Genomic DNA, 14,974 nt, shown 5'->3' with positions numbered 1-14,974 from the left:
TACATACGACCTTCCACAGGTGAAAAGGGGTGCCTAGATTCCTATTTTGTGACCTTGTGAGCCGCAGTGAAGTGAATGTGCGTGTATGTGTATGTGTGTGTGTGAGGGAGAGGGGGGGGGGGGGGAAGGGGAGGAAGGGGGAGCACTAATAGAATGACGCAAGTGAGCTATGGAACTTGGTAATGTTATACTTCATTCCTTTCATAAGGCAATTCAATTACAGCTAGCTCTATTATGTTATGTGAATTCTCCATGCATGATTTATCTTGTCATACATGGTGCACTGTAGTTCTAACCTGAATTAACTCTCCTGCGTGCCTGGAGGTCTTAACAACAGGGACGCAATGTCAAAATCAAATCTGGCCTCGCTGAAGTAGTGCAGAGGGTAATGTGTAAGCCTCTCATTTCACACAATGACTACCCTGACGTGGAATGCATGCAGCAAAATTAATATTAAAAGGAATTGAACAAGTGCATCCAAGTTTTACTGTTGCCATGGTACATTTCTGTATGTTTTGTCCATCTTTACCCCCCCCCCCCACGAAATAAAAAAAAGAAAGAATAAAAGCAACAGACAGAAAAGAGAGAAAAAATGCACTGGCAGGTTTACTGGTTTGTGAACAAGGCACGGAAGGGATGACTTAACAGCCTGAATGGACATAGATATATTCAGACAAAATTTGGTATATGTTGTGTCCATGTTATATCATTTTTTTTTTTTTTGGTGACTCATCTAGAAGCGGTGTGTGGTGGAACAGATCGGGGAATGACTTCCAGTATTTGTGTTTGTATGTTTTTATGCCATTTGGTAGGCAGCTGAGATGACGACAATTTGTCAATGTGTGCTTTGGTGCTCAGATTCCCCCCCCCCCCCCCCCATTGATTAACCCTGAACTAAGTTGTTGACACAGAGATGAGATGTATAAATGTTGCAGTCTATATTTTCTGTCAGGCAGCAGGTAGTGTTAGTCATTGACACCGGAGCACAGAAATGAATGTTCAGATATGTTTTGGTCCTCCCCCCCCCCCCCCAACCACTGATTTACAGACACCTGAGTTGTTGATGTAAAGATGAAATGTAGATATTTCAATTTGTATTTTGTGTAGGCAGTATAGTCATGGACATAGACTTAATATGAATATGAAGATTTGCTTGTTTGGTTCTTTCCTCTGATTCACGGGCAGCAGAGTTATTTGCGTAGGAGATGGACATAAATGTTATTTTTTTTATTTATTTTCCTCTTCTTTAGGTTAATGTGTCTCCTTCAATCCTCCAGATTATTGCAAATTTCTGCAGATTTTTTGTTGTTGTGTGTATGTGTGTTTGACCACCTATTTATCTATTCATTTATGAAGATAACTTTTTTGATAACTTATTTGCGTCAAGGTCCTGATACAAACAAAAGTATAGTAAAGATGTCAACATTACGATATGATACACTGTATAAAATATTACTTCAAATATTATCATCATAATCCATAATAATCACCATAAATTCAATCAAATCAAAATCACATCATATCTGATCACTTCACAGTGATATCACACTGCTCATCACCTAGCAGGATATGAGAATCAAATTTCCATTCGTTTGCTTTTTTCACCAATTTGAAGGCGGCCGAGTTGGAGGAGGGTCACATCTACATCAACAGCAGGACGTGCCTGGCCACGGCCACCCGCCAGGAGTCGTACAGTATAGACGGCGGGATCTCCTTCACCATGGGGGAGCTGTCAGACGACTTGGAAGAACCGGGATACTTCCTCTCAAAGTGGATTCCCTCCGTCAGGAATTTTGGTGGTTGTCAGGTGAGTGTGAGAGATAGATAGATAGGAAGATAAAGATAGCAAGATATAGATAGATAGATAGATAGATAGATAGATAGATAGATAGATAGATAGATAGAGATAGAAAGATACATATTAATAGATAGATAGATAGATAGATAGATAGATAGATAGATAGATAGAGATAGAAAGATACATATTAATAGATAGATAGATAGATAGATAGAAAGATGGATGGATGGATAGGTAGATAGATGGATAGGTAGATAGATGGATAGATAGATGGATAGATAGATAGAAAGAAAGATATAGATAGATAGATGGATAGATAAATAGATAGATAGATATAGATAGATAGATGGATAGATAGATAGAAAGATAGATGAATAGATAGATAGATGGATAGATACATAGATAGATAGAAAGATATATATAGATGGATGGATAGATAAATAGATAGATAGAAAGATGGATAAATAGATAGATAGATAGATAGAAAGAAAGATATAGATAGATAGATAAATAGATAGATAGTTGTAGATAGATAGATAGATAGATAGATAGGTAGGTAGATAGAGTGTTGGGACATCGACAGGTCCAGGCAAGGGTTTTTCGCGAAATTGAATGGCGACAATGAAGTCATGTGGAATGAGAGCAGCAAGCACATTTTAACCCATTGAAAACTAGTCCCAAGTATATTCAGGCAGGTGTCTATGGGAAATGTGTGTTATAGCAAAATTACTTTGTCCTCAACGGGTTAAATCAACAAGTGAACTGGAATTGGAATTGTCATCGGGAAATTTTTTACCCCAATAATATCATTGTGCTGGAAGAGGGTTTTAAAGGTTTGGTAGCAGAATGATTATTCTGCTAATTCTGATAATTACTAATATGCCAGATGCACCCATTGTAGCAACGAAGAAACCAATGTGGTTTGATTTCTGTGACAGCTCTTTGTTCATTCCTCCTCGCAAATAAGAACAAGTCCCAGTTTTAGATGTCATTTGAACTGCTATGACCAATCTGTGATGATAACAGTTATGACAGTGCAGATAATACAGATACATATAATGCTAAAGATGATAATATTGATGACAAATATATAAGTGATGTTGTTGATGATTAGGATGATGATGATAATAACAACAATAGGAACATGAACAGCAACAGTAATAATGATAAAGGGAATGAGAACTTTATTAGGTTTGTCACAGGAACTGAGATTACCAAGACATCAACATCACGGTGTAGACAATATTCAATTACCTCACGTAAGATATTTCTAGTAGACACTGATGTACACCACCATGACATGGTTCAACTTTCCCTCCTACAGGCCAGCGTGATAAGCTTTGAGCCCCCGGACCACATCCCCAAGAAGGAAGACGACTCAGTGCGCTGGATCCTCTTCTCCAACCCCGCCAACCGCAACAACCGCGTCAACATGTCGGTGCGATTCAGCCGCAACGGCTGCCAGTCGTGGAGCCCACCGCTCACTCTGAACCCGGGGCCCAGCGCCTACTCGGACCTGGCCTGCTACGAGTGGCGCGAGCCGTCCACGGGCCAGAGCACGCTTAAGTTTGCCTGCCTCTACGAGTGCGGTAGCCTCCACCCCTACGAACGCATCGCCTTCCAGACGTTCTCGTTGGACGAGGTCGACAAGAAGATCAACAACCCGTAGCATCCCACCTCAGCCTCAGCCGCCTTCCTTATTACTACATCAATGCCTGTCAATGCTTGTAGCCAGGTTACTGGGGCTTTGGACTCTCTGCTTTCTGCCATGTAGTCCCACCTATTGATCGTGGTGAATGCTTTTTGATAATGGGCCTATTCTTGCTCCTGTTTTTAATCTTTGGCCTTCTACTTTAGCCGTGAGCAGCTTGTCTGCTGTAATTTTCTTTTCACAAATGTATTTAGGTTCACATTAAATGCTAGTCTGATAGCATAGATCTGTACCCTAGTGAGCCTGACGTAGCAGTATGTGTTTCTACATTTTTTTTTTTTTTTTTTAAACTGAAAGCTGACATTTCCTCTATCTAGTAGCTAATTTGAAACATACATTTCCTCATCTCAGTGAAGATGATAATTCCTTCTTCATTCTGTAATGCATTTTGATTTTCCTCCCTCTCCCCCAAACTACAATCAACAATATTGACAATGTTACTTGGGCTTTTATAAATGTCAAAACACAATAGATAAGTTTTATTCAGTGGCAACATGGAAGTTTGTGAAAATCTGTGCAAATCCTGTTGCTAAAGGGAAGGGTATGATTGCAATGAATTGTATTATATGTGTATTTCTACTGCTGCCTTTGTGATTTTGGGACAAAAAGTTACCATAGATTCAGAAACTACACTGTATTCTGCCAGTCACTGCGCTTTCAAATCATATTTCAGATCACGCAGATCAGTGGACTCAAGCTATTTTTGATGAGTGAATGTTGAACCAACATTGCTCTTTCCAGCTGCATACACTTATACGATGTACAATGTATGACAAATATACTCACAGTCAGGCTATCATGTCAAATATCCAATTTGTAGTAGAACTAGAGTGCACACACAGAAAAGCTTAGCACAGATGGGACTTCCTTGTGGAATAATGGCTTGATGTAATCAAACATCATTCTGTACATTTCCCAGGCAACTAAGATTCTCACTTGCATCCTCAGCGCAATGATGAAATGACTGCATGCATCAAGGCAGAAAAAATACACTTACCCGCACTCGCTTCATGAACGTTCTAAAGAGTCTTGCATCCGCACTAATTCGCTGTCACAGAATTTTGAAATGGGTGGTGACTTTTTTTCCAGTTCCACCAAAAGCTTGCAAGCTGGCTGTCTGAGATTGTACTCTGTAAAAGCTAAAAGAGATGTACTTGTTTAAAATGCCATAAGGCCCATCTCACAGTATTGCTTTCTATGGGGCAATGAACAAGGAAAAGAGATGGGACATAATTTCTTTACATCCATCTTGCCTCTTCAAATAATGCTGTTTTTAATCAAGTGGATCTCATTGAGACCATGGACTATCAATCAACAGGTTTCTGGTTCAAATCCCCATTGCTGCTGTAGTTGTGCCCCTGGGCGAGGCACTTTATCCTCATTGTCTCACCCTTGGGGAAGGGACTGAAAGTGTCAGTGCTATGGTTACTTGTGTTTGTTAACAATCATCATTGCTTCCTTACCGTTCATTTGAAACAAATCAATTCAAATCAACTTAGAAAATAGAAACAGAATACTTGCCAATAATTTCTTAGCATTGGAAAGCTACTCTGACATATGACTACACACTTGTATTTCAGAATGCATCAAAAGTGAAAAATGTGTGAATAATGTTGCTCAAAACAAAATTTTCATGTTGCAATGTGAAGATGTTGGAAATTGTTAACTGTTTCACTTCAAGACATTGGTAAAGAAATTTCAATTTATTTTGCTACATCATTTTCTATACTTTATGAAATCAGCAATATGGGTAAGAGAGTTTTCAAATTTTTCGTGGTTTTCCAAATCTTGAGAATTCATCTAAATATCTCTTTCCAATCACTGAATCATTAGACATATCACTGTATCATTGTGTTGGTGGCTTTTAACTTGTTCTTGCCTTTATCAGACAAAACTTTCTTACATTAGGAACACTGAAGTAATAAGATTTGATCTGAAAATGATTAGCATCGATTAAATTTTCATGTTTTGCTAATGAGTAAAGAAGACACCAGTCCTTATAGTATGGCTAGCAAAAAAGACAAAACAAGAAAAAACAAACAAACAAACAAACAAACAAACAAACAAACAAACAAACAAACAAACAAAATCTGAACACACACACACACCTTATTTCACGGATTGGTAATGTGTTCCTTGTCATATAGCAATGACAAGATAAGTTGGCTTTTTTTTTCTATAATTTTGAGCGGTGTATGGGAATGGCAGAATGGATTGAGAAGACCTACATGTGTCTTGGGAGGATTATGTCAAGGAAAAGATTAAGTTACAAAATGAAAAAGAATGCATTTTGAGCTAAACTTTATCATGCTTTTTTAATGGATGCTGGCTAGTTACTCCCTTGTATCCTTAGAGAATCTTTAGCCAAATTTGTATACAAAATTGTCCTAAAATAAACATAAATTGTTAAAGAAAATCATTTTCGATAGGTTGCTTTGTGTGTGAATGCATTGCATATGATCACAGCTAGCCCACTGGTAATGTTAAAAAACAAAAACAACTCTTCTTATTCCTTTTTTTTCTGTGAAAAAATGATATGGATTAAATCCAGTTGATTACAAAATGTATCTTATTAGCTGCTGAATTTCTAGAAGGCATCAGCTCCAGAAAATGCACAATGTTATCATCAGCTGGATTCTAGCAGGATCCTTTAATATGACTTGTGTTATCACACACTGTGACATTTCAATAAGGACAACTTTCACTTGGTCAATAGACCAAACAGACACAGTAGTGGAAGGACATTGACAGGAAGGAAAGAGACTGATGAATTAACCATCACTAAACACTGATTTCTCTGTACGGAACAAGGAGGTGACCTTTTAACGTTCTACCCCTTCACGATAGGCAGAAGCACCTAGAACTCTACCGAGAGACTGTAGACCTCCTACAACCAGGCCCGACTCACTACATTACGTAATAGACTGCACCAATACCCCTTCGATCACGAACTCGTAGGGCAACTTATTTTCGTCTAATTGTGTGGTGTACCCAGATGCATCTAACAACTGTAGACTCAAGCAGAGAATGTCCGTGGTTGTTGCTCTAGGTGTATATTTGTTATCTACAGTCCATAATACAAGGATGCTTTCTGGCGTAGACTTACAGACTAACAGTGGACCAAAGGCAGGGTAGAGAGATATTGTTTTGATGTGGACAGCTGCAGAGACAGACAGACAGACAGACAGACAGACAGACAGACAGACAGACAGACAGACAGACAGACAGACAGATACACATTGGAACATCACTGTGCTGGATGAAGATGGACATGCAGTTGTACCCTGACACAATGACTAAACCAATGCAACTAGTCGGGGGGGGGGGGGGATATGCCATTAAAAGGAAAAGACAGACAGACTGATGGACAGACAGACAAAAATGACTGACAGACAGACAGACAGACAGACAGACAGACAGACAGACAGACAGACAGACAGACTATGGGACAGACAGACAGACAGACAGACTATGGGTGTGAGCTAGATTCAGACAAAGAAAGACAGAATCGCTAGACCTGGACCCACATGATATGGACCAGACAAACACACAGAGAAACAAGCACAAAGACCCATGGACTGATTCTGACCAACTCAGATTCACACAGCACAGAGACACTCAAAGGCACAAACAGAGAAACAGGGACACTCATACTGACAAATGGACAGACTAACTGACCGATTGAAAGGAATGACAGTGACAGACAAATTTATACATAGATGTGTGGCACAGAGTGGATAGGGAGCTTTCACAAAGTGTCACAGTAAGCTGTGTTAAACAGAAAGCAACCAACTATGATGGTGCCACGTTCTTCGGTCTGTTGCCCCATACAAATATTTTTGCAATTGCCCAGCTGAGTTGTCCATTTTCAGGTGCAAGTGCACTTACGACGTCACGTTCCTTTATCTGCGTCGGGACTTCTAGTCCGATGCTACCACGACTGACTACCATTGTAAATGAGAAGGCATGTATGTAGGATGTCAAGCTTGTACACTGTAAATATGCCAACTCCAGAAATTTGCACACAACACACACAATTTAACGGCCGCGTCGCCACTACGAAAGCTTCCTATTGACTCAGACAGACATAGATGGACAAGGAGACAAATGAACTCACAGATGTTGAAAGAAAAACTGACAAATATATGAATGAGATTAGATTTTAAAAGGCAAAACATGCAATACATCAGGAGAGATGTACAACAGAAACAGACCTGTAGACAAACTGACAAGATGTAGTGAGCTGCTAGTGGTGGGGAAAAGTCTTATTTATGTATTTCTGACAAATCTAAGTGCATGCAGTGTTTATACTCAAGAAGTGTCACTGCTTATGCAAAGAAACTGAAATATCATTCCAGTTAAAAAAACCCAATAATAATAACATCCATAACAATCCAAAGAAGATCATGTGTTGCGTGAATATTTACACTGTGTATGCCACTTAAAAAGGCCATGGATGGAATAATTATTATCATCTTTTTTTTCTTCTTGTTTATTTAGTCTTGTAAAGTTAAGTAGTGAATACTATATGTTCTTCTCTCTTTCTCTTTTTACCAATAGCTGTAGATGCAGAAAACTAAAGATAGGACCAATAGAGTATGTTGAAGAGTGCTGGTGCATTGTAGAAGAGTTTAAGAAAAAAAAAAGAAAAAAGATTAAAGAGCAATAATTTACATATGTATATGTTAAACTTTTGTATATTGAGCACGGAATGTAGGTGTAACATTTAGAAAAAAAAAATATTGTTTTCTTGCTTTTGATATGGAAAGGAAATGAGTTAAGCATCAGTGTTATACCCCATACAGCAGCTTTATTTCTTAATTTCATGGACCAACACCTGTAGGTATAAGAGCCCAGTTTGTTTGTTGTTGATTTGTTTTAGAAGGAAAAAAAAAAAGCTTCCTTCAGTTTGTAGCCAGGGAAGTTAGATGACAGTTAGCAGCAATTAAACCAACAAATTGCATGCCATGTTCAACCATCTCGGTAGATAACTACCTGCAAGCTTCGAAGAGAAACACGTAAGAACAAAGTGGAGTTCTAAATATTTGCAAGTAACTGAGATTGGAATCGATCTTCAGTGCTGAGTGTGAATGCTCTCAAATGGTCTTTAAATAATTAGACCATAAAGCTAGAAGAATGAAGAAAGGAAATGATCCTGCTCTATAGCAACAATTGGCTAGTATGTACTGTATACGCAGAATATTTTGCGAGGTACTTATTTTTGCATATTTCGCGAGTCAGATGCCGTTCGCGAAATTTAAAACACACAAAAATATCGACTCTGATCCCAACATGAATGTGACATGCATGCATAATGTTTCAGTACTGTACTCCACGATCGCAAATTTAACCACTCATAAAAATGTCGGGAAGACCTGATTCGCGAAAATTTAGTCTCGCTAAAAATATGGCGTATACAGTAAGGGTTAGATTTGTCTCTTGAAATTTGCAATGATGTTGATGACAAATATTATGTTTATAGAGTACCAAAGTGATCATGTTACAGTTTTCTATTATAGCTTGGGTTGGAACCAGGTGCAAGCATGGTTTATAGCAACAACAGTGCTTACAGATAATTGGACCAAGTGATTGTAAAGTGGTAATAAACCAGTTTCCATATAAACGATGACTGGCTATGACATCACACTTTGGTACTCTATAATAATCCATGTACTTCATAGAAAAATCTGACAGATGAATCATGGAATTTGATTTGGGGAGAAATGGTATAAAAAGAAATTTGAACTCACATCATTGATGATATGTTCTAAGTACATTCCATTGTGTCACTGGGTTATGGGGATCAGAGACACTACAGAAATTGGTGAATTTATTGTATCATGATTATAGATGTGTACACGTGTACATTATGTGGAACTAGATTAATTCTTCTTTGCATGGTCTTAATGGTTTAATTTCCAAACTTGTGGTATGGTGTTTCTTTTGACATTATTGTAAAGTTTTGGGCAAAACTTTTGCTGAGGGTTTGGATCGTGTCTTGAAATTTTACTTGGCCTTTGAACATCATTTGTCTGTAATATTATAGCGATACAACTCCAGAATTGAATGACACATTTGACCTTGCAGGGTTTGTGTGGAACGTCACACACACACAAAAAAAGCATATGTGATTATAAAGATTGTGCGGGGTGCACTAGCAACAGCAGAAACATTGGGCCGAATTTAGTCAATCATGTGCAGCTGCAACGTCTGGATCTCCTGCTTTTTCACTTTGTGGAGCATTATTCACGGAAAATTATTGAAATTCTACTAGTTTTTAGATGTGTAGTGCTGCATTGTTTGTTTGTTTGTTGTTCTTTCAAAGAGTAGCTTGTTTTTTAGTCGATCTGTTCCCATTTTCTTTGTATCAAACTGCCTAGTGCTGTAACATAGCCAATACAAGTAACATGTTTCATCTGTAAAGTGTAAGGCTACACTGCACTGTCTGTGAGTCTTGTGCACTAGTGTACAATGGAATGCCAAGTTCATGTAAAGTTTTTATAGTCACACAGTATTTGCAAGAAACTTAAGGGAGATACTATGACATTTTCTCATGCTACAGGCCAACAAGTTTGTGATGTTTTCATGCTCAGCACAATGTAGGTAATAATCTTAAATATTTTGTGAAAAGCACATGGATTACCTGCATATGACGGGATTTGAAGAAACATCGTCAGCAAGAATCTTTGTCGATGTAAGATTCCGCAATCCTTGGTCGAAATTTTAGAAGCATTTGCAAAGTGTTGCATTTGACCATTCACATTTTGCAGTTCACAATGTGCAAGTGAGAGCGTGCATTGTAGCGTACATACAAGAATTTCCTTTCAAGTGATTATAGTGCTGTGTTGGAAATTGCACTGCAGCAGTGGTACGCATGACACCAATTTTAACAGTAGCTTGTGTTTCTACTTATCCAAATCTCAGTGTAAAAAAGATGGTAGCATTACATGTTTCAATCAAGCCGGTGTTGGTGGTTTCAGATTGTTTTTCTGTTGTAATGTTCTTTTTTTCTCTCTCTCTCCAGCAATATTGTAATGCTAATCATGATGGAAGAGTTGCGAAAAATTGTATAAAGATGTTATATGTTTTGGAAATAAAGGAATTTCAATTTGACTCAATTTATGAAATCATTATCCAAATGTTCTTTGTGGCTGTCATTTTTAGGACTCAACACTTGTTGTCAGGAGTCGTATACAGTAAATCCAGAAACATTCACAAATTGAGGCCAATGGCCTTTTTCACGGCATGAAATCTTCGCAAATTGCCACTGACATTCAATGCATTGTGTAGACAAAATAACTTTTGTGTTCATTTTACTTGTGAGAATCTTGGCTCCTCACAAAATTCTTGCAAGTTTCCTTCATGCATGTGAACATTTTTGGTTTAAAAGTATTGGATTATCATCTTTATCAAATTGGGAGTCATCTTCAACTGTTGAAATTGCTGGCTGTTTTAAAAGTCAACTTGTAAATACAAAGTGGTGGGCAGCCTCACTATGGAAAGAAATGTGATAGCCATTGCCTTTCGTAGTGCCTTGCATGTAGATGCTGTATACTCGCTAGTTCCAATGAAGGAATATTATAATGATAATGATGATAATGATAATGATATATTACTACTACTACTACTACTACTACTACTACTACTACTACTACTACTACTACTACTACTCATCATCATCATCATCATCATCATCATCATCATCATCATCATCATCATCATCATCATCATCATCATCATCATCATCATCATCATCATCATCATCATCATCATCATCATCATTTTACTTATTCATTTATTTTTCCTTTAATACAGATGACAATCTGTGCTGAGGGCACCTAATCCCAGGGTTTGCAGTGCAATGTAGTTTGATAAACCTGATATTATGTCGTTAGTGTGTGTTTAGAAACCCATTTAAGTTAAAAATCAAGCAACCAGTATGCAAGACATGCGTCCACTAGTTTACTCTGTTAATAATTGCCATGTGTTCCCATCGTGGCACTATCGCCATCACCGCTGTCATCATGACCACCATCATCATCACTTTCTCTATCACCATTACCCTTGGTATCACTGTCATCTTCTCCATCATCATAATCACCAGCATGAATTTCATCACTCTTTATTGCCACTCTGCTACTACTCCCATTAACATTTCCATTTCCAAATCCTCTCTATCACTGATACACTTGAAGACAAAAAGACACCATCAATGTCCATCGATGTCTTTTCTTTAGAAGTGAAACATAATTTCAAACATGTTTCCTTTATTTATGGTGATTGGGAAAAGGAACAAATGAGAAAGAGAGAGAGAGAGAAAGGAAACACAAGACTGTACACTCTTCTGCAAAAAAGTGATAATAAATACTAGATGTTCATTTGACCTTCCTTAAAAAAATCACAGATGATATACAATTATACAAATCTGTCATAAAACATATAACCTCTCCATTGTAAGTTTAGATTTCTGTTTATCTTTATACATGTACAACTATATTTAACTAGCTCTCAATGCACATACGTCATATACCTATATTACAGTGATCAATTAGCTTCTCTTCGTACACCAGGAAAGGGGTAGAGAGCTTAATTGCATATGTTAGAAATATTTTTTTTTTTACTGTTTTTCTCTCTGTCTTTACCAGAGATATGTTTACTCCTTTGCGACACGTTTATTCACATTAATTGACCATTTTTTTTTTCATTGGCCTTTTATGAATGTTAACTATGTCTGCAGATTGGCAGATCAATTTCTGAACAGTCAAAGCTACACAGCCCATACAAATTGTCAGGTCTGACCTATGGAAACACAGAAATTATATGTCAAAAACTGGAAAGCCGACAAACATTCATACATTTATGTCGATATCCGCCATATTCTCTTGTACAATGCATATGGGTCGTCACTATATGGTGTGGCTTAGAATAAGCAGACTGGTTCGCAATCACTTGTCCACAACCTTTCTGCAGAGGTTATACAGCTGTAGTTTCTGCCTTCGGCTACACTCAAAGCAAGGGTAAAGAAATACTGACATGGGGTAAGCAAAGAACAACAAATGAGAACAATTTGGCACACGGATATAGTTTCCATGCACAATAGCACCCTTCTGCTTGGTTCACTAGTATTCCTACCTACTTTGAATATACATGTATGTTTGTCGGTTTTAGACAGGATACTGTGCAGGGGTTGTGATTTTGATGTATTCCGGTGGCTCAGCACATTTCAAGACCTCCGTTTTTTGATCATCTTAATACTGGATTCTTACACCGATCTGGTCATACAAGCTACAAATGTATCCTACCTCATGCTAACATTCGCTCTTTAAGCATACCTGTATGTGCTATAGTACTTGTCAAAAAGTAAACTATTTGTATCTCATATTCATGAAGCTAATAAAGTTGCACTTAAGTGCACCTGGTTAAGCTAAGCTTTAATCTGATAGAACTGTTGTGCAAAGTACTTGAGTTTGCATCATATATCATTATCATGGTGGAACAATCACTCACTTGAATAATGGACTACATGATTCTTTCATACTCTAATCTTTTGTCAGCTGAATGAGGAATAAATGTACCTGTCACTTAACATGATCTGCCACTGATTTTATGATTAAAAAACAAATCACAAAATATATATATAATATCACATCACAAATGAAGGTCCACTGGAGACTCCCATTTATGCAGATATTCAGGTTGCATCTTCATTTCATACTGGCGAGAAGAAGTCAAAATTTTAAATTGCATTATGTGGGCAACTTAAACTAAATGTGAAAATATGACTACATCGAGCGTCGGAAGAAGAAAAATTAAAAATCTGTGAAACCCAATGTGAGAAAGTTGGAGAGAATTTACAACTACCAATACTCTACCAATTACAATTATTCTACCATTGCACTGTTGTGGGTCACAAACAATATTTGAGAGTTCCAACACATGGTCACAGTTTGTGAGAACAATATAACAAAATATAGTTGTAACATGGGAGATGTACTATTCAAGTAGGAAAGGGGGGGGGGGGGGTAACTCTCCCTGAAATGTTACATGCATATATATGTCATGAATAACAAGTATCATAATGAACATGGGGGGGGGGGGGTGGAGTTGAACCCCTCTGCCATCTAAACGCTCTATGGCCAATTACAATAAAAGTCTTTGTCAATGCAGTTGGCATTTGTTGAAGAATTTCGTCCTCCTCTAGGTACTGAATGGATAGTGTAAAGGTCATTTTGTTCAACAAATCTTCAATAATGCCATTGCAATATTCACAATAACCAAAGCTCATGATGTTAGTACATTGGTGTCATATTAGTACATTGGTGTCGTTTTTTCTCCAATTTCAAGGTCTGCCTTTTTTTGTATCTTTTTCTTTTGGAATGTTCAGTTTCATTGTAACATTTCCACTCATCAAAACCGGGCTGTGAAAATGGTTGTAAATCAATTTTTTTCTTTTTTAATTTAGTAGCAGTGTGACGGTTCATAAAAAGAAAGGTGTCAAATTTTCATTGCAGCAATAGACACTATTTAAATGTACACAAACTGAGAACTACATACTGAGCCTCATGCAAATGTAATACAAAGAGCAGTGAAAACAATTTTAGAGCAGCTGAAACAGGCAGTATAAAGACATTTCCCTGCGCTTCCTCTTCATGGGGCAGTCATACATCTTGTCCACATTACTTGGTGCAGAGCTTATGTGAATGACTATGGCAGAGTAGTTTTGACTTGAATCAACAGAATAACGAAATCACTCAAAAACAACATATCACACAAGGTGCTCAATCCTGCGCTAACACTGTGCATGCCGATAAATAAATAAGTTCAACATTTCAGACTGTCGGTTGTTTTTTTTTTACACAAACACTTGCAATATATCTCTTCTCTTTCACAACTATTTGCAATAGCTTATCTTTAATCTTTTCACAATTTCTTTGCACATTCAAACATTGAAAAATGAAAATCATATATTACACACGACGCTGTCGAAAATCTGCAAATTCATAAAGTTGGTGCTTGGCCAAAGCGTGTGCTCAAAGCAAGTCGCATGGAGAAGTAACGTATGTTTGCGCACGTGTATATATAATATCTTGAGTGCATGTATACATGCATAATGCACTTTAATGGATTCGAGTCTTTCTACATCTGAACACAATGTAGGGCCTCTTCACTCTCTTTCTTCTCCCTCAACAGAAGATGGCGCTGTTTAGGCCCCCTCTCCCACTGGTCCAGCAGCCATCGGTAACAACTAGTTCTTCTCTTCTCTTGCACAGCAAATTTTGAACACTCACTTTCCTGACTAGTTAATTGCTTGGACACTGCCAGCCAATTGGTCCATAGCGTGTAACCCAGAGCAACAACCGAACATTCAGCGTCCATTGCCCATCCTGCGAAGTCGTTGGATTTGCAGAGGAATGCCACTACTGTCAGAGAGTGACGGCGTAGCGAGTAGCGGTATATGTCATACA

At 37.8% G+C, this 14,974-nt stretch overlaps 1 protein-coding gene across 1 annotated transcript; it reads left to right on the top strand.

Moving 5' to 3' along the window:
- Positions 1-1,615: 1,615 nt before the first annotated feature.
- Positions 1,616-3,792, top strand: LOC139744114 (sialidase-3-like; the record flags this gene model as incomplete). The annotated part of the gene is made up of 2 exons (XM_071654570.1): positions 1,616-1,807; positions 3,123-3,792. Coding segments are annotated over 2 exons (537 nt in total), but the record flags the coding sequence as incomplete, so codon positions are not given.
- Positions 3,793-14,974: the final 11,182 nt, after the last annotated feature.

Source organism: Diadema antillarum, unplaced genomic scaffold (genome assembly GCF_040938485.1).
Source record: "Diadema antillarum isolate AM-2024a unplaced genomic scaffold, OU_Dant_1.0 seq00001137_RagTag, whole genome shotgun sequence".
NCBI lineage: Eukaryota > Metazoa > Echinodermata > Echinoidea > Diadematoida > Diadematidae > Diadema > Diadema antillarum.
The sequence above is the reverse complement of the archived record's forward strand: the minus strand, read 5'-3'. Positions and strand labels throughout refer to the sequence as shown.